This window comes from Astyanax mexicanus, chromosome 12 (assembly GCF_023375975.1).
Source record: "Astyanax mexicanus isolate ESR-SI-001 chromosome 12, AstMex3_surface, whole genome shotgun sequence".
Taxonomy (NCBI): Eukaryota; Metazoa; Chordata; class Actinopteri; order Characiformes; family Acestrorhamphidae; genus Astyanax; species Astyanax mexicanus.
In genome coordinates, this window is record NC_064419.1 from 27,941,422 (window position 1) to 27,963,110 (window position 21,689).

The 21,689-nt window shown below is 37.1% G+C and overlaps 1 protein-coding gene and 1 long non-coding RNA gene across 3 annotated transcripts in view; one reads left to right on the top strand and one right to left on the bottom strand.

Moving 5' to 3' along the window:
• Positions 1-21,689, bottom strand: part of LOC111192673 (uncharacterized) — a 34,217-nt gene that overhangs the window by 10,777 nt on the left and 1,751 nt on the right. Inside the window, exons 2-3 of the long non-coding RNA XR_002650078.2 lie at positions 20,562-20,670; positions 10,674-10,780 (exon numbers count right to left, since the gene is read on the bottom strand). This is a non-coding gene — a long non-coding RNA (uncharacterized LOC111192673). The remainder of the gene's footprint in view (positions 1-10,673; positions 10,781-20,561; positions 20,671-21,689) is intronic.
• Positions 20,585-21,689, top strand: part of adgrd2 (adhesion G protein-coupled receptor D2) — a 33,660-nt gene continuing 32,555 nt past the window's right edge. Inside the window, exons 1-2 of one of the 2 annotated variants that reach the window (XM_049485857.1) lie at positions 20,585-20,707; positions 21,529-21,661. In XM_049485857.1, coding sequence (XP_049341814.1) covers positions 21,589-21,661 — 73 coding nt within the window. In that variant the 5' untranslated portion in view covers positions 20,585-20,707; positions 21,529-21,588. The remainder of the gene's footprint in view (positions 20,708-21,528; positions 21,662-21,689) is intronic. The other variant, XM_049485856.1, reaches the window with a different exon arrangement.

The window sequence follows — 21,689 nt, forward strand, 5'->3', positions numbered from 1 at the left end:
TTAGTCCAGAGAGCTCATTGTCAATTTCTTCCCAAAAAACAAAAAAAAAAAAAAAAAACGATCTGGATGACTGATTGGTGTAACCACAATACACATTTCCACTGTGTGATGGCCTATCCCAGATGCCTCTAATCTCAGAGAAGCTGGCGCCACTTCCAGACATGTTTAATACAAGGCTTCTGTTTTGCGCAGTAACGTTTTAAAGGGCTTCTGTGAATGAAACTCCATATTTTAGTGCTTGACAAAAGTTTCCCAAAGTAATCTCTTGCCTATGTGGCTCTATCAGCTATTGTTGAATGACTCGAATATCGAATCGAATATCATGAGTGTTCATTTTAGTGTGTCCATTTTCTCTTTGCACAGTAAGGATTTAAGTGGCATGTGTGTATGTAACTCAATATTGTAGTTCTTCACAAACATTTGCCAAAGGAAAAGGGATGTCCTACCAGTTATAACTTAGGCTTGATGAAAGTAAAACTTTTTTTAATTTACATTTTCCATTTTTTTTCCATACCAACGTTTTTTTCTGGTTGAAGGTTAAGAAAGGCTAGGGGAGTACATTTAATAGACACACCTTCTAAAGTATGCATTTACATAAAACCTTGCAGAAAAGTACTGCCACTAGAACAAAACTTTCTAGAGCAGAAAACACATTACACTTTTGGAGCTAGAGGGCTGTGGAGCAGTGGAACTGCGTTGTCTGGAATGATGATCCTCTATTTAGTACTTAGGTTTGGTTTCTGTAAATTGAGGATCAGGTGGGGTGGTGATCATCCAATACCTTAACATCCAACATCTCATACACACAGCAATGCTCCAAAATAGAATATAGTTGATTTGTGTCTGATGTGTATAACAAGTTCTGCACAAACATCTGGTTATGAGAAACATAGTTTTACAGCAGAATTATGGAGCTCTAAATAATGACTTGCATCAAAGCATATGGTAAGCTTATCATGATGATTCTGTTTGTTTGATGCAGTGGAAAACATGACTGGATCCTGGCCCCCTCACCAAGTACCAATCTCTAACTCTAAGATTCTAAACATCTGACAGCTGACAAAGATTCATTTGATTCTGTGTACCTAGTTTAGTTTTAAAAAAAATAACCCACAGAAGAGATGTTCCTTGGTGTTGGCATAGTGGTCTTTATAGACCCAAAGCATGTGAAGAACACACACATCCAAACAAAGACACACACACACACACACACACACACACACACACACACACACACACACACACACACACACACTCCAGTGAGGTCTCTAAATGGTCAATGGTTGTGTGTCAGTCGTACATGTGAAGAGCATTCCACAGAAATATTTTTCTCTCACTCACTGTTCCAGCATTATCCCCTACCCTAAGCCCCCCACCAGGAGAGCATGACAGTGAGAGTCTAGATAGCAGGGAAAAGCTTAGTGTCCATCACACACTGCACTGTAGTTCTTTGTGTTCGGTCACATGCCACATCCTACAGGCAGACAACTGATAAAACTACAGTGTCCACATGTTTTAGGCACCTGCTGTTGTAAACTAGCTACAGTTCTTCTGAACTCAAGGGTATTTACAGATAGTTTGTCCCACCTTTGTGGCATATATTTTACTCTTCTGCAGAGGCTTTACTTTAGATGAGGGGTGTCCACTCTTATCCATAAAGGGCCAGTGTGACTGCAGATTTTCATTTTAAACAACCAGCATCACACCTGACCTGATTCCACTTGTTTAACCAATGGGTCAGTCTTCAAACAACTGATGCATGCTTCTGCCTCCCTGAAATGAAGATCCCTAGCCACACCAGCCCTTAGCAGAGAAAACAGCACATTCATGCTTTAAATGTGATGAAAGAGTAAGAATGGAAAAGGCCTAACTGCTCCTAGATTAGCATTCTTGCTGTAAAAAAGCATTATGTTGCATAATTAGTTGTGCCACCCCAGCTCATTCCAGTCCAAAAGTGGATTGAAAAGAGTACCATCTCTCATGAGCACAGCAATTCCACTACTCCAAAGTTTAATGTTTGGAGTAGGGGTGGGGGTGGTTTGTATGTGATGGAGGGAAGCATGTAATATCAGTTACATATCAGTTACATTTACATCTCCAAATGTACACCTTTACACCTGAAGAATGCTTAAAATAGTACAACACAAATAACAAGGAGGACTTCAGGAGAATATGAGATACTTTCAGACTTTACACTAGTTTACAACTACTTGGAAATATGTGATGCTACAGGACGCTACAACATGTTGCGCAAACCTGGCCTTGTGACCACAGCTTTTTCTTGGGAGCTCAAAATCAACACAGTCAAAACGTGGATCCATGCAAGGCTAAAAGCTAATGCTCACTTACACTAGATTTTAACAGCCTCAACTTGTCTGGCCCCTAGAAAGAACAAACTGAACTGCGTCAGCAGAAAAGACACCAACAATATCTGGTGTAACTCAGCAATAATTTAATTGTTTAGTTTGGAGTGTTAAAACCATGCTAGTATTTGGAGATTCTATAAGCTGAGGACAGACCACAAACCAACAAATAAAAGAATCATCAGTTTTGTTCTCCACAAGCCGAAATGGAAAATGGAAGTAAAATAACAGGGTGTTAAATAGGCTTGGAACATTGGATCTTTGCAACTTTAATGCAACTAAAATTCTATACTTTTCACAACTGTTATTAATTGAACAACAATCAATAACTTACAATACCTAATGAATGCACTGTATGGTACTTTTTTAATGAACATAAGCAAAAATTTGTGCATTTAAGCACAACTTTTTCTTTTACTCAAAGTTTTTTAAGAACATGGCAAGAGGCAGCAAATATCTACAAGGTGGTCTCTCTCTCTCTCACTTTTTCTCTCTCTGTCTGTCTCGCTCTCTCTCTGCCCTACCTCCTAACTGTTAGCCTGCCTTCAATACACAAGTGCACCTGAACTGTGAAAAGAGGGTGGAAATAAAGTCTGGTGCTGGAGGGGGGCTTTTATTGGAGAAAACTGGCTTATCTCCTTTTAACCAGAGCGGAACGATGCCCTCCCATATCTAACACACACACACACACACACACACACACACAAAGTCAAAGAACAAGGCCTGAATAGGCTGATAGGAAAACAGCATGTAATCTTCCCCAAAGCTCTCGTTAGAAACAATTAGTTGTGCGAGGTGGGGGTTTGATTTGGCCAGCTAATTGTCGGAGCGGGCCGCAGGCTCTGGACTCAGCTGGCGGTGGGGCCGAGGGGGCCCACGGCTGGAAGAAGGCTCAGCGCTTGAGCCCAGGGGCTTCACAATAGCTGCCTTTCTTTCACATTCAGGTGCTACAAAGTAGGTATGCTCAAAAGGCTTAATCCCACATTCAGAGCCCTGGTGGGACAAGAGAGGCCTTTCACGCGGAAAGGTGGTGCTGCTGCTGTTTCTCAGGTATGCTCTCCCACCCTCTGCTCCACTGCTCTAACCCCGCCAAAATCTCTCCCAGCCAAGTCAAAAGAAAAGAGAGAGAGAAAAAACCCAATTACCTAAATTATAGCGATTCCTTTTTTTCCTCCGGAACAAGTTTGGAATTCTCTCGAAGGTTTCCCGCTCCATTCCAAGGTCTGATGGAGAGGAAATCTGATCCCGTTGGAGTGACGAGAACTCCCATGTAGCCTGTCCTTTTCCTTTTTCTAACCAACCCCCTGACTTTGAGGTCTGAGCAAATTACCCTGTTACACAGGGACCTATGTGAGGGTTATTATACATCATCCCTATCTGTACAAAAGATAAAATCGCTGCATGATGAAGCTTAATCATAAATCATGCAGGGAGAGAATGGTACCCATCATTACCACTCTGATGCACTGTAAAACTTTTACATAGCTGCACATTCAAATTTTAATATTAATACTGTAATATTACTCTACCACCTATTCCACATGCTTCTTTCACTTTCTGGTGGTACCTTTGTATATCTCAGTTTTTCAGCAATTGCATGTGTACAGCTGCCTAGAAGGGGGAATTTGTATTTACCTCAAGCAGAGTAAAAGTAAATTGCAACTGTAGGGGGAGCCCAGATGCAAAAAGTTCTATTGCTTTTTCGAACATTATGTGTCTGGTATGAAAATCTTCAATCCAGAGAAACCTATTTTCATACGAAAATGTTTACAGTGGTGGTGATGAAACCATTGGTTGTAAGTTTTTTTTAAACTCTCAAGGTGGCTGCCAGTTAAATACAGATCCCTTACTGGGGGGATTCTTGGGATTATTGGGATTATAGTAAAACAGCTGAAGTACTTTCATACTGTTCTGCATTTGTCTGCATGAAAATCCTACATAATTCATAATAAGAGTAAAAATTTATTGACATCCATTACAAGATTATTACTTACAAATATTACACACTCACCTGCAGTTATAAATTAGTTATAAAAATTTCAGGCAAATAAAATATTTTTATTCAATATACTTAAACTTTAAAATGACAAAATATATTGTTTAAAGCTTTTCTCATCTCGTTCTTGTGATCTCAACATTGTGTCTTGTCTCGACTCGTCTCATCTTGTGAGTGTCTCGTCACACTCCCAATTATGACAACTCACTTTTATATTAATATTATGTGTATTTATTTTAATTCTTATATTGGTGTTTTACTGAGTAAATGAACATTTACTGCTCAGATGAGAAGCTTTTTCATTGTAATTTTACAAGTGTCAGAAAGAGACAGAGATCTTCTTTCTGCACCACTGTAAAGAATTCTTCACCAAAGTTTCCCTATAAAAGAACTATTGCACACCAAATTAATAACTTTGTTTACAAATCCACTTGTTGAATTATTCCCCCTTTATATAATAAAATTGTATTCTATTTTTGCTTCACTTTTATTGGTGTCCTCACAGGTAAATACATTAAACACATTTAAAAACATGATAAAATTTTACCAGTTTACCAGTCACAACACACTTCATAAGTATGTGTCCTCTTTATAGGGTGTTAATCTTACACTATCACCTATGGACATGGCTTACTGCCCCGCCACCCCCTTATTCCTTTTTTTCTCCAGTCAGGCTTCACACACTAAGTACCCCTTACTCTGAAATATCGCCTGCTCTCCTGCTCCTTTAATCACTTGTTGTTGCATTCCTTCATGCAATTTAGGAGAGCCTCTCATGTACAGGTAAAAGGGAAAGAATTTCCCAACAAAAACGTGAAGCAATCTGGACAAGCCATGACTGACATCACATCCCTGACACAATGTCCTCTGTCTCGCTTTCTGTTTTTGCAGGTAGTGTAGTTGTCATCCACAGCCCTGAACATGACTAAACACATATCAGGTTTTGTGTGAGTCTTAGGATGGTAAAGTGTGTTTTGGAAGAAAGATTGAGAAAACTCCACACAAACAGGACCTGAAAACACTTCACACCAATGAGGTTTCTATTACATTTCTTGATCATTAGTTGTGTACATAGCAGACTGTTACTTGTTTACTTTTTTTATATCATTAGACTGTCGTTTAGGATGTACATTATTACTGCGGGAGAGGAAAAGCACAAATAGTTACTTTTCTACATCCTGTTTTGTTTCAAAACTGATCAAATTCAAAGTTCAGTTTGCTTACAGGGCCACAGACTAAGCAAATATTATGCACAATTGTAAAGCAATCATGTAATAAATATTAAACCATCAGTGTGACAACGATTCAAATAATAAGCTCCTGTAAATCAGTAGAATTATGTTTGTTAGCATTAGCTTAGTTAGCAGGATAACATTCTGGTCATCACAATTTCCATTAGTGGTCAGTCTGTGCTAAGTGGCTCTAGTCTGTAGACTCTGGTGCAGTTGAAACTAATAGTCTGAGTGAAAGTGGCGTGGTGTATGATGGGCTGAAACTAGATTTTTAGCCTCAAGATCGGACAGCATCTTTCTTCAGTTGCAGAAAATCAAACCTGTTTAATGTTTAATCTGAATTTGCGCAGAATCTGGTACTGTAAACTCTTCACCAATTCGAGTTTGAACAAACTCAATCAGCAATCATTAAAAACAGACCTTATTAAATAATTACAGCTTTTTTCCATTTTTATTAAATCTTTCTCATATAAGGTTAGCACTATTGAATCAGTTAAAGTCTGCTACTGCTGCACCATTGATAGACGCATGGTATTTTGCTCTTTATGAAATGAAGAGCAACAAAATCTGCATAAATTTGACAATAAAATAATGAAAAAAGTTTTAAAAAATATCAATCTTAAAAAATATATATATATCAAGTTATAGAGAGTTAGTGTTAGTGTCCCATATCAATCAGAATGTGAATTGAAACTGTGGACAAAAAAGGTTTCAGGGGAAGTACAAATGTGCCAATATCAGCACATGGAAAACTACCTTTTGGAATTAGAACTGGAGATGGAAAACAGTTTAAGTGGAAAAAATGGATTTGGATGTGTATAGAGTTACGCTGCCCATGCTGTTCTGCAATAGTGTTTTTCTACAGTGTTTCATGTTATCCATGTATTGTATTTTTGCAATATAGGGCTCATCAGATTATTAGGCACACTATCAATAAACATTTATTTACTGGTCTATTGTCATACACAAGGTGCACTGCATTATAAGGCGCATTTTAAGAGATACTATAAGAAACTTCTAATTCAGCCGGTCTCGTCGCTGGGTGGTGGTGGGGGGTAGATAACTAAGTTAAGTAAAGCTGAGTTAAGTAAACAAAACTGTAATAATAAAAAAAGTCAAACGAGCAGTGGATGTCAATCTACACATATTTCTCCCCTGAAAACTGTTTATTTGGGTGAGTAAAGTGCTTCTGTTTATTTAGAGTAAGATTAGATTCCTGAATTAATCCAGCACCAACGCTGAAGCATTAGCGGCTAACTGCTACCTAATGCCAGCCCACAGAGCTACACTGAGGAACCCTTAGTGTTCCGGTAAGCCAGGGCGATATTAGCTAGTGGTTTGTCCCATGTAGCTTGTTGTAACATGGTAAACGCACGGACTAAAGGTCCATAGTACTCACCTCTGAATGGGGAAATAACTAGCGCGGTTAGCAGCTAATGCATATACTGCTCCAGCCCCGGTGCTGGAGAACTAAACTGAAATTCCTGTTTAACGCTGTACTTAAGTGAAGTGGCTTTACTGCTTCTTACAACCTGACTGGTAAAATTCATACATAAGGTACACTGGATTAATAGGCACACTGACGATTTTTAGAAAAATCAAAGGTGGTAGGAAGCGCATTTAGCAGACTGGTTTATCCAGGATTGCTCATTCTCTTTTATTTAGAAAAGGTTTGCTAAATTCGCAGCTATTTACACTGCATCACCTACCAGAGTTACCGGAGTGCCCCCTCTCTATACCCCTTGTAAATGCATTTGGTGGAATAAAATAATTTGGTTGTTATTAATATAGATGATCAGCAATTTGATTTTAAATACTGTAATTAATTTTAAATATTGTTTTATACCTTATTACTACTGTACTGTTATCACTGAACCCCAGAACACATTGGCTTAATTACCATGTTGGGGGCTGTGTGAGTTATTTCTGAAACTGTTCTGTGTCCTCTTGTCTGCATGGCAGGGTACAGTTTTCACTCTCTCTCTCTGGTTCTCTGTGTCTGTGGCAGCTCTGCTCACATCAAAGGGGCAATAGAGGATTGGGCCCAACAAATGCGCAAGCAGTAAAACTTAACAAGGTGTGAATGTCCTCTCGTTGCCCTGGCCCAGCGCTGTGCAGAGTGGGACTGCTCATCTCTTTAGGCTGTGTGTGTGTGTGCGCGTGTGTGTATGTTACTATCTTGTGCGGATGTTTGTATGAATGTGTAGTGATATTATGTTTATTAGACACAAGTTTTCATATAGAGTTCAACTTTATAAGATTTCATCGAAAATGAATAGTTTGATAAATAATTATTACAATCATAATGCTTTATATATTAATAAAGCACATTTTATACAGGTTGCAACTCAGAGTGCTTTGCAGAGAGATACATTCCAATTTTAATGAATAGGTTTAATTGAAATAAACACAATAACAGATGAAATTAAAGAGGTATAATATAATACAGTATGATTTTAATATTAGGACAGATTTCAACTTTCATATCAGTGCATGGAAAGCTCTACTTTCAGGCATCATGACATTTTAACTGAATATACAGCTCTGAATCAGTTTATCTGATTTTGATATTTATAGGTATATGTTCGAGTAAAATGAAGATTGTTCCAAATTTCTTCCAAATTCCAAATAAAAATATTATCATTTAGAGACATTTATTTGCAGAAAATGAGAAATGGTTGAAATAATAAAAAGATGCAGAGCTTTCAAACATTAAATAATGCAAAGAAAACAAGTTTTTAAAATCAATATTTGGGGGAATAACCCTGGTTTTTCATTCATCTTGGAATGTTCTCCTCCACCAGTCTTACACACTACTATTGGATAACTTCACGCCACTCCTGGTGCAAAAATTTAAGCAGTTCAGCTTGATTTGTGGTCTTGTGATCATTAATCTTCCTTTTTTTTATTTATTTGTTTATTTGATTATACACAATTCATTTCCCTCTGTCATGCAAAAACGTTGTATCCATTTTTGACATTTTTCTTAAATTAAATCTGCTGTTTATTCTTTACATTGTTACAAGTCTCATGATAAACTCTAAACATTACATGTGATTTTTTTTTGCAGTGACATCCACTGAAAGTTAAAAATGGTTGTTTTTCTGCTGTAAATTAGACATTTTAGTGGTATGAGGTGTATGTCTCTCTGAAGTGAAATGTTTGTGTGAAGCTGCTGAATTAAAGTGATGTTTGTGTTTGTTGATTCATGTAATTGTGGTTTAGGTGCCAGCTCAGGAGGAGAGCAGACCCGGACTGTTTACAGAGGAAACATCAGGTGGTTCGGGGCGTCTCTCGGTGTGGCTGCACGCGCTGATTTATCTGTGCATTTCAGAATTATGTTTCTAACCTCTTCACCTCGCTGCCATTTGTGTGCTTCCCCCTGCTCAGTCCGGGCAATAAAACAAGCGCGCATCTGCACACCCCCAACCACCCCCCCACTGCCCACCTCTACTGCATTTTCTCCTGCTCCTGTGTCACCCACAGTTCAGCGCGCACCGACAACGAACACTCTTCTCCTTCTCAGGCCCGCGACCTGTCGGGGAGGATTGAGGGGAGCTTCTTGACAGAGCTGTGCATTCCAACACAGAAAAAACAGCCCCTCAGCCCCCCAACCCTCCCTCCTTCTCCCACCCCTCCCCAACACACACATACTTTGTAACTAGATGCCACAACACAGGCATGATATTCCCCAACACAAAAGGGCCACATTAGTGAGACTGGTGAGATGCCTGCTCCAGAGCGGGAGATTGAAAAGGCGTGGAGACATGAATCAATGATGAGAAATGTTAATGGGGTTATTATGTCATTACTCTGATCAATGATGGTTTTAATGGGTTTCAATGACTGATGATATTAACACTTATCATGAGGGAGATAAGTCACGCATGACAGACGGGGCATCAAGTGTTTGGCCCAACCAGGTTCTATAGGCACTTTTATATTTAATATTTCATAACAATTTCATAATTCCTTCATAGAAATGTGGATATTACTATATTAAGGTGTATGTTATGTTTTAAAAATATATATTGTTATAATAATAATATTTGACCATTTAAGTAAGTAAATACAATCCTCAAGGTGTCCAGAAAAACTAAACTGTAAGCTGGCTAAAGTTTTAATAAAATAAAATAAAATTAAAAAGTGTTATATTTCAAAACTAAAATAACGAAAGTAATATATTCAGTATATTATTTGTGGATGAAGCTTTATTTAAATATATTAAAAAAATTACAATGCGAAAATATCTTTACATAGATTTAGACCTTGTTTATTATTATTAAAATAAAAAAATACTTGAATTAAATTTTAATTAAATTTATGGCCATATTTTACCATGTATATGTCAAGAAGACCTTGATTTTCTCAAATAATTTTATATTTATGTTAGAATATAAATTTAATTAAATCATTAATTAAATTATTGATTATTACCATTTACTGAAATAATAAAATAAGTTACAATTCTCAAAGTGTTAAAAAGAATGATAAAATGTTTTTAAAAATGTATAAATTAATTGTGAGTTTAAAGGAAAATAACTTCAAAAGAATCTAATAAAATGAAATACATACAATTGATTATTGATCCATTACTATATTTGTCAATTTAAAAAAAAGTATGGAAACTATTGTATTGTACCAGTGTATTTTATCAATATCATGTTTAATTCAATTCAAATTTGTTTTGCCATTGTGGCTACTGTCAATCTTAACTGCACGTTTCTATGTAGGGAAGTAAAATGTTTAATAAACTCATTGCACCCATTGTATATCACAGCAGTTCTTAAATGTGCTGGTATATTCTTGTCCTTTGCCTAATAAAACTAAAAAAACACCTAAGAATCTTGTAGTGTATCATATACCACCTGTGAAAATGTATGCATGCATGTTAAAATAACCGTCTCTCTAAATGACAGCTATTCTCTTTGTATGCAACCTGAAAAATCTACAAACCCCATAAACCAACACCCAACCTTTTAAGTGCTGCCCCACTGGGGACTTGTCACGTTGTAGCTGATCAGCAATTCACTCCCAATGAGAACACACACAAACCCCTGCGGCTAGAATCAACACACTCACCTGAGTCAACCCATGCGCTCATACAGTCCTGAGCAAAACGCTGAGCTCCTGACTGCAGTGTTTATAAGGGATCAGTTCGGTGCCCAGTACAGTTCTCTCATGCAGATCTAAAAAAGAGTTTTAAAAAGGTGTTTAAAAACAGAGACTTGCTATGTTATCAATATTCTAAAGCCAAAAGAGTGAGAACATTGCTTAATGATAAAAGGATCATCAGTTCAACATTGACCTCTTGTGGACAGATAGTGTACTAAAACCCTCCTGTCTTTCAATTAACCAGCACTGATGCCCTGTCTTCAGGGTTTATGTCCACCTCTAATCTAATCCACCTGACCCACCAAGGCAAAGAATACATGAATATATGAAAAGTAGGTTCTTGATATTAGGGTTGAAATTAAATGTATTAGGTACAAGAGCAGGGGTGAGTTTAGTACTGGGTTTTAGGGATGAATGAAGATATAGGAATCATACTGGTATCAGAAGATAATTGTTTTTTTGTTTTTTTTAATCATTAACATCAGCTGATATGGTCAAAATTTCAACCAATAATTCAAATCAAATGTGTTTTTAATAGCGCTATTACAACTGCCGCACAGAAGCTCAGCTCAAAATCAGACAAAACATTAAACATACAATACAGAATCCTTAGTAAGAGGCAAAGAAAAAACTCCCTCGGAGCTGGGAGGAGGAATCAACCTTGGGAGGAACTAAGGTTCACATTTCCCTTGTACAATCAAATGTATTTTCACACATACTATCAAGGTTACTATATAAGAGGGGACCCATCCTCCTCTGGTCAGACAGTTGTTTCATCACATAGCAGGCTAAAAATGATCATTTGAAACTGCAGTTTCTCACCATCATTGGTAGATAAAAACTTGAACATTTTTCCAGCTGAAATCTCCTTCACCCATCGCATCCTCTAGGGGGAAGCTGTAGCAGTGCACCTAGATTTTCAACTTGGGTCACTCAGGATTATCAGGATAACTCAGGATTCTCAGTTCCAGGCCTGGAGATCCCAAACTCTACACATCTTTCTGATTTAGCACATCAATAGCCATGATATGTAAAGGACAGGTGATATGTTATAGACACAATATGTTATATATCCCATTAGTGCGACCAAAACAGCTCTGACTCCTCAATGCATGTACTTTACAAAATACAGCCACATTTCCCTTTATTAAGTTACAGCTAGCTCTTCTGTGGGATTGGACCAGATAGGTTAGCATTCAATCACTGTGTGCATCAGTGAACCTTGTACACTCAACATTTGTTCTTCATTGGACACCTTGTGGTTGAATATCACTAAATACCAAAAACACTCCACAAGACCTGCCCAACATTTTGAAGATGCTCTGAGCCTGTGCTCACACTGGCAGGCTTGTGGGTGTAGGCGTGTACCGGCATGGCTAATTAGCATGTGGCTAAATAACACCTCTCAAGCAATCTGCTACTTTCATTCACGCTTAATTTTCCTCCAAACTGTCTCTGTATTTGAGCAAAGTTGGGAACCTTGGACCCCTGTGTCTGAGATTGGGATGAGGACTAATGTTGAGGCAATTTGGAGCTTGTTGCTCTGTTGTCTTGTTGCAAAATTGTGGTTAGAAATAACATCGCTCATCACTCAGTCAGTGTGAACGAAAATGTGACTCCTTGCAGGCCTGAAAAGTTCTCCCACATTAATTTCAGAACACATTTTTTTAAAGAGCTCTTCATGTGAATGGGGGTATTGCCCACCTCCATAACTAAAGGCTGATTTTTACTTCTGCGTCAAGTCAATGTGTTGTCTATGGTGTAACCTGTGTGAGCACCCTAAACAGTGGAGTGCTTTTATACTTGTGCGTGCATCCGTGTCTCTGTGTCGCTCTGCAGTTTAACCTGCAAAGGCAGTAAGGTGTGGGCGGGACCACAAGTCTCAATTGACCAATCACTGCTGCTGCTGTATGCATCGCAGAAAGCTTAGTTACATTACTGGGATGGTGAACACCAGCACGGCATAGGGTCTGCAGCTATGGTGTAGCTTTTTCTTAAGCAGTGCTAAGAAATTACTTAATGGAAAGGTGTCTTTCAATCTCAATAAAAAAATATTCTTTTTAGTACAATAGCTACTCTAGACTGGACCAATCGCAATACTTACTAGAAAGAGGTGGATTAATGATTAAAGGTTAAAGAAAATCATGTCCTCCTCAGCTCCAATACATCTGCTCAAGCTGGTGCCAACACAATTGTACCGCCCAATCTTTTCAGACGACAGTGTAGTGAAGGGCGAAACTTAAAACTTTACCAAACACTCAAAATAAAAAGGCTGTCCACGTATTTTTGACCATGGATCATATATCATGCTTGACCAGACAAATAAAAGATAGAAATCAAGAACCTCTGAACTGTTTCTTTATGTGCAATATTAGAACAGATTGTCCAGTTTTTTGCATAAAGAACCATGGAAAGAGAATCCAGGCTGAGAATGACTCACACCTGTCCTTTCTCACTCTGACAGTGTGAATTTTGGGGTCACTTGGGACAAACCAGTCACATGACCATTACCAAAGCTGCACACATGACAGTTCTTGGTCTCCTTCTCATTGGCCCAGACTCTTCTCTCTTTCACGCCATTGTCTGGCCATGGATACTCTCAGCATTTATGGCATACGGTTCTGAAAGATCGTTGCTATGGGAATGTCCTGGCTGGTGGTGGACCTGATTGATGGTGGAGAGAAACTGGCCATAAAGCGTGTCTGCTGTGGCCAGATTAGGGCTCTACAAACAGGCCTCAAATGAGACATCTAAGTAGGACTATTTGTTTTATCAGTGAACAGTTAATAGTTAATTCACTATTGCAGAATTTTCCAGATGCACACTCCAACAGAAAAGCCGATGAGATGTTTAGTTCCATAATTCAGTCAGATTAAACAAAGTAATCTATCAACTCTAAATTAGTAAAGTATCTAGATCTGATGAGACAGTAAATACATTTTTAAGGTAGGCCAGTCACATATAGCAGCAAATCTGTTTTACAGTTTTACAGTTGCAGTGGCTTTCATTCTTAATGAGGGTTTTTTTACGAGGGCTGATGGTTTTAACTGGTTGTGCACAGTAGGGTCCCCAGATTATGGTCCTGACCCAACTGGGAAGGCTTTTAACAATCATATATTGCTTACGATGGGGTGGAGCATGCTACTGCTGTCTTCTTTTAAAGGGGAATTCCAGTAATTTGTCAACATTTGTGCACAATTCAGTGGTTAAGATATGAACATCTTTGTCTTTCTTGGTTTTGTGTTTCAGAAGTGTTATAATAATATAATTAGCACAGGATTTAATATCATTAGAAAATTCCTTAATAATGGTGATATGATTTTTTTTATCATATTTCAATAAACATTATTTACAGTATCTGTTACTGACTGATGTTCATTACAGGGAGCATAAGATGAATTGGCAAACTCATTATTTAGAAGTTTGTAAGTACAGACATCCATGTATTCACATTGGTATCGGAAACTGAAAATTATAATATTGTGATATAAATTTTATATCACATATCATCAATTTTATATCATCCAGCCCTAATTACATTGTCAAAACTGGTGAAGGGGCAGTTTCCCAGAACGGGAATTGAAAGGAAAATAAAGTCTATAACTAGGTTTAATTCCTGTCTGGGAAACTGACCGAAGTGTACATTTTAATGCTTAAAAACACTTACTTTAAGGTGATTTGATGTCAAATGTTTAACTGTAAAGAAACATACAGGTGCTTATTTTCTTACAGTGGTGTTGAACAATACCAAAGGTGGTAATATCTATAAAATAAAAATAGCTTTTTATATTTATATATCCCCAAATCCACCAGTAAACCATCCCGTGTATTCTGGGTTTTACATATAAAGTTGACAGTGGTAAAAAAAAAGATAAAAACCTGAAAAAATAGTGAGACTATTTTTGCCTTACAAAACCCTTTATATATACATTCACCATTAATTCGTTTTAAAAAAATGTAAAAATATTAGTCATAAATAGGCCAAATATTTTCAAAACAATTATAAACCTGTCTCTGAATTCAGGTAACATTTTCAAAATTCATAATTTTTTCCTAAAAAAGCTCTACAGCTCTGCTAACCACATTTAAAATTGCTTATTTTTGTCCAGGTTAATGGGACAAGATATATTTTTTTATTGGTTAAAAAAAAGAAGTGAGCTCCAGATACTAAATTGTATCTGTAGAATACATGGGAAACACTAGACATTATCAGTTAAGCACCGTTTGGGATGTTTCGTAGGTTAGGTTGGTTGTTCATAATGAAACATCTTATTAATAAAATCTATAAAAAGGATCATTATTATTCCATATTCCTATGGTGTTCTCCCTAAGAACACCTATTTTTAAGAGTGTAGTTTTCATAGACTGCATTCCACAACAGTTAGACAAGGACACTGATTACAAATTGCCTCCCATAGTGATGCTTTTACTTAATGAGACCAGAGGAACTTTAATCTTTGCATTAAATGATCTTGGTGTCATGTGTCTGAAGGACCTGACATGCTTCTCCATTCAGTAGTGCTGCATATTAAAATCGCAAAATCAATAAGAATCAACAAAAAACATTAGCATGGTGGGATCAGTGTCCTTCAGAGCATGGATCTTTGGGCTGGAGTTCTTCTGGGAAGGAGCCTCATTCTCTCTGTACATGTAGGTCACTGTCCTTTTGTTTCTCCAGCACTGAGCCTGGAGACTATTTGACGTTGCCATGCCATTCTTACAATTCGCCCATCACCATGGAAATGCATGGGGGCTAAATGGCGGCAGTGGTGGAGAACAGGGGAAGGAGGGAAGAGAAAGAGAACGAGTCGGTCAATGAATTTAACTGTTATGGAGGGGGAAGAGAAATAGATGCCAGTGCTCTTTTGTTTGGACAGAATGCTTGGGCCAGTGTTGATTAAAAAGAGCAGTTGGCTGCATTTGGTGTGGGGACCATGCATTGAAAGTGAGAAGGAGGAACTTACGGGAAACTGGAATATATCTGATTGGGTTTATGGCAGAGTCCTTCTAAGACACAATACAAAAAAACATAAATAAATGCACTTACTTTTAAAGAAATGGTTGCAAAAACAAAAAACAAATTGAAGTGTTTTTTTTTTTAAGTTTACAAAATGGTTAAATATTTACACATACAGAAGTAGTGTGTAACCTATGTGTAACCAGACGTCTTGGTAATTAATTTTAAAGGTTTCTAAAAGCTTAAATATTCCTTCAGGTGACCTCCATGGCACAGTATCTGTGTCTCAAGGCAAGCTCTGCAGTTTCTGGATGAGCATTGTCATGTTGGGACAGTGCACCGAAGTGCAGGGAAGATGGTCACTGAAGATGAACCACTGCCAAAGCACTAACCTCCATTTTCTTTATATTATTTTTTTGAGTGATGAGTGTAAATAAACAAATACATAAATATGTTTTAAGGGAGTGTTTTTATATTAAAAAAGGTTTCTATACAGGTCTGTTTAAAAGGTTCCTTTTTTGGTTTATAACAATAGTGGAACCCTTGTTGATGCTAGACACTGAAGCTAAAGCCTTGAAATTATCAACTGGCAAAGAGAATAACATAATCTGCATACAATTGAATATATTAGATCAGGAAGTGATCATGTAGAGATCAGTACTTATCAAAAGTGCTCCAACTGGTTTTATATTCTAGTGCGGAACACTTTAACCAGGCCAAAAGTCATTCAAACATAGAACACACTGGTTTCTATATATAGTAGAAGCATTTCTTTATCTAAGATAATGAAATGCCAAATTTTTAAGAAACGTTTGTTCCTCGTTCTAATACTGTACTACTAAGAAATTCTTCTTCAGGTATTTCTTTACATCTGTGTAAGTAGGTCAGTAGCCTTTGAAAAGCCTTGGTCAGCTGGTCAGTCACTGATTGAGCATCTGCCATGATGAAGCGAGTGTTTAAAAGGTACTTTCTAAGCTCAGCACTCCTCGGCCTGTGGTTGTCTGTTGCTCAGGGAAACTTTAAAAACATGCCTGGAGTTCTTCTCCAGCAATGATTCCTAGTTAAGTCCAGAAGTGCTGAGTTTTACAGCCTGGAATTCATTGCGCTGTAGTTGACATGTTAAAAGACTAAATGAGTCACCCTTAAATCTTTCCTCAATTCTGTACAGGACAAGGCAAACCTTCCCACTCCTGCAATTTCTGATGACTGCAAAGAAATTGGCACGAGCAGAAGTGGTGTAAAAATGCATTGATGTGTCCTAACACATGGACCTTAAGGTGGTGAGTCAACTAATAAGCAATTCTAAATAAATTATGTGCATCTTCTGAGAGAAAATAAAAATCTAATTAAAAATCAACAGCATTATCATTTCTAATGACAAAAGGAATTTCTTCTAAACTAATAAAAAATAATTTAGATTAACTACAAATCTCAAAAAACTTTACAAGAAGTACTGAGAGTTAACGTTACATACAACGTAACATTTCTAGTGCCTTGTTGCTCTACTTTGGTTCTTTAAGTATTCTTAAGTAAAATAATAGTTCTAGAAATTTGTCTGTTTTTTTTTCTGTTTAAAAAGTTATTTGGATTGTAGGTGGCTCTACATGCCAAAAGTTGTATGACAGCAGTATACTGTATAAATGAATGATTAATAAGTTTTACCTCAAGGGACAGCTCGGTAATGTCTACAGGTGTTGTTGATGAGATGATATCTTATGTGTCTAAACCAGTGTGCTAATGAGAAGGTGACATGAATTATCGGAGTTTGAGCAAAGTTTAGTAGAGACTGTCAGATGAATTTAAAAATCCCATTACTGAAGCTGTGCATGAATTTAACATCTTCAATCTGCAGTGTAACGTGTGAACTGGAAATAGGCAATAGAAGGCATTACCACCCACAGCAGCATCTCGAGATGGAAAAGTATGTATGTAATCTAAACATCTTCTAAACCATTTGATGTAATGTGTCTACTGGCAATGTAGCAACATGTTTTGCATAGCTTAGCTCATGTTGACTGGCGCCTGACTATGGTGGGTGCAAATGACACAATAAAATAAACTCTCTCAGACTAAAGCAGAAATCCGCTCTGAGATGTAATGAAACATGATAACGAGTACAAACTTTTGTCAAATAGCCTACCTCTATTCACCCCCAGAATTCTGAAATACAGTGTTTTAGTTGAGGCTCCCAACATGTTTACAATGCTAGTGATAGGGGCATAGCATTGACCATGCCCTGAGAACTTTAAAAGTGCACAGGTACTTTATTAAAAAAGACTATTTATAGACACAGTACCTTCAGGTGGTTCTCTGGGTGCCACCATCTTGAAATTAAGTCACAACAGATAGCAAAATTAATAACCCTCATATTCAGCCATCCTTACAATATGTTTAAAATAAAAGTATTTACATGCCTTATCAGCTGTAGTTTTGTTTGTGCTCATCAGTCCATGTATCGTAACTTAATTGTAAGATATAGGCACCCAGAAAACTACCTGAAGGTACTGTGTCTATAAATAGTCTTTTTTAATAAAGTACCTGTGCACTTTTAAAGTTCTCAGGGCATGGTCAATGCTATGCCCCTATCACTAGCATTGTAAACCTGTTGGGTTTCTTAAACTACCTGTGCACTTTCAAAGTTCTCAGTGCCTCGTTTTAAATGTCATCTCTCTTAGAATTCTGCCTATGACGTGGAATTTATACAAATAGTCCTGATTTATAATTTCCTAACTGTCTACTGGTTTATTTTACACAAAATAAAGACAGAGTCACAAATCCACCAATTACAGATTATAATCAGATGATGGACGCACAAATTCATCAGTTAGACACAGTAAGAGACTGAACATGGGTTTTCAACTGCTCTGTATTATTTGCAAAGAAATTTAAAGAAACACCAGAAACCATTGAATTTAACATGCTGGTGAGTTTGTGGGTTCAGGAAAGTTAAATTAAACCTTTACTCTTTTTCTGAGTGTAAAATGATAAGTGATGTCCAGTCACGGGAGCTCGCAATGTAAAAAAAAGACCCACCCTGTTGTCAGTTTGACCTCAAAGTATTTCCTTACTTTTTGAAAATGTTTTTTTTGTGCAATAATAGTGCAACCCATGAGTCTGAACAGTTTTGCTGAGCGTAGCTGTAATGTGTTCTCCACATGTGTAAAGTTAATATGAGCTCTGTGGTCTCTTCTACTGCCCAGTATAACTGTATGCCCTTGTAACTAGTTTCCAGTGCTCTTTCTGGCTCATAACTTTGCTTCTATTGTCTAAGCTCTCATAAGGAGTCACTAGGACAGCGAGGTTAAAGCAGTGGGCAGGCATTTATGAGGCCAGTGTGTGGTCACATTAGCCAGCTGAGCTGGCCATTGTTGAGGGCCAAAGAAGTCATGCCTTCTGTATGAGGGGGAATTCTGTTTGAGGGGGAAAGCTTGGGTGGGTTCTTTTGTGGAAGGTGTGTGGATCACTTTCTTTTTCTAATTTATTATTTGATTTAAATAAAACTATTTAGAGATCCACTTTATTTTCAAAAAGAAATGTGTGAAGAACATTTTTGAATCTTTTTAAGATCTCCACATAGCTCTGGGAAGATTTATTAAAATGTTTTAGAACATCAGCAAGACAACGCTTAACCACGTATTGCATCTATCACAACAACATGGCTTTACAGAAAAAGAGACCAGAACCATAGAAAATATTATGCACATCATGAAATGGGGAAAAAAAAATCAGGCAAAGCAGACCCAGGACTGTCCTACATCAAACACGAATGGGGCAGCATTTCTCTACTAAAACCAACGCAATTGATCTCTTTACCTTCCAGACGTTTACAGACAGTTGTTAAAAGAAGATAGGATGCTACATAATGTACCAAATTTAATTGATTTGTGTTGCTGAATTAATGTTTTTTTTATGAAATGGTGAAATGTCTTACTTTTGACATGTTTAATGTTGAATACATTTTGAATAAAATATGGGTCTATGAAATTTTCTAATAATTTTACACTTATTTATTTACTTTTTAGAAATTGTAGTTTCTAATGTTTCAATATTTTTTATGTATTATTTGGTTTTAATTGTAATCTGGTTGTAAATTTGTCTTAAATTGTGTGTGCACTTTCTGCTCAAATTTGCAAAAAACACAATAAAACTTTAAACTTCAAATATATATATACACATTTCTCAAGCCCTGCAGCTGCTTTCCTTTCAATCTGGAAGCTTTCTAAGGCTCTCCACAAGTCATTCAATTGGCAACTGTTCTGAGGCGAGTGCTTACAGTGAGATATTGTACCTATAGTGAATACTAAATGACGTTTTTTTGTGTGCAGTGGTGTACTTTACACATTATTCAGGTCACAAACTTTCAAAGACAACCCCTCCCTAGCTTTACTGTCCCATGCTGTCCTATCCTGTTAGTGTCTCTTTGTTAAATTACCCTTTGTCTGGCCACATTCTTTATGAAGATGTCTTTGTCCAGCCTTTTGAAAGAGGAGAACTTTAACTTCGGTCTTACATATGCTTACATTTGTCTATTTATACATTGCATCGCCTTGAAAATGATCAATCAGAACAACTTGAGTATTCATATAGTGATGTTTCACAGGCCTATATTTACCATGATATCATGGTCTTTCTGGCAGCAATTGCATCACTGGTACGGCACCCAGCTGGGTGTGTTTACGTATATCTGTATGTGTGTTTGTGTTTGTGTACGCTTTGCCTATTAATGGACATAAATAAGTGCTGGACTGCCTGCTGCTCTTGATGAAGTCTAATGTGCCAAGTTTCACACTGCTTGCGCAAGACAGCTTTAATAAATGAGCTCCATTAGCATGACAAAGCGTTGTACTGAACTGAGGGCTGTTCAAGAAGGCTGGGCACGGAGAGCGCTCTGGACTCACCTTTTCCCTCCACACACACTAGAGTGCTGGACACGGTGGACAGTAGCAGGGCAGGTTGGATGTAACGGATATGGTCCTGGATGGATATGATTCTGGAATGAGGACTGGACTGAGGAGAGAGGAGAAGAAAAGGCACTTAAAGTCAGGTAAACACACACTTATCATGTTTATTTATAATTTCAAACAGTATCTTAGGAACAGAAATACACATTGGAGTTTATATTAGTTTCTTATGTTTTTTGGTTTCATTTCTGTATGTTCTGCTCCTTTTCTGCTCTGCTGAAGCTCACATCTCTCACTTTACAAGTTAATCATTACAATTTAAAACAAAAGGATCCTAAAAGAGAAGAATAGTCTAACTATGCTCTACGCTACAATTTCTATTCTGATATATGTTGAATGTTTTAAAAAGTTCTACACAGTACTTTACTCAGTTCCAAAGAAGTTAAGCAGCTAGCTACTAGGTTTGTACTTTTTGATTTTGAAAGGTACTTTTACTCATTCAAGTGAAATAATAAGATTTTTACTTGAGTTTTTTAGCCAACTTCTGTGCACTTATACATTTAGTTTTTAGCCGTTTAAATTAAATATAAAATACTAACTTCAATTAAAAAACTAACAAAAAAACAGATATATAGATATTATTCACAAGGATGTAAATAATATATTATATAAATCAATGTACCTATGCTTTAATAACGAAATAAATCTTTAAAAACACAAAATACTTAGAACCAAAATCCATTTTGAATATAGTTGAACAGTTTTCAAATGCATTCATGCTTTTATGAATCTTTAGTATAATCAGCTGTACATATAATATGAGTGTATGCATATACAATGTATTTCATAACAAAACCTTCCATGCAGTTATCTTGTTTTTTTATTTTATTGGGATTTTTTATTTTTTTTTGTGGGGAAAACAAAACTAGCAAGCCCCTGATGTGCAGTGTATGTAATCACACAGACCTATGCCCCCTCGCCGACATCTTGGGTCTCTCACAAACACTCAAGCACAGCAAGACAGATGTGTGAAAACACACACCACAAAGCATCGCACAGCGAGAAACAAAGGAGCCACAACCAACCCATTTGCTTCTGTAAGTCTAATCTACACTCTACACTAAC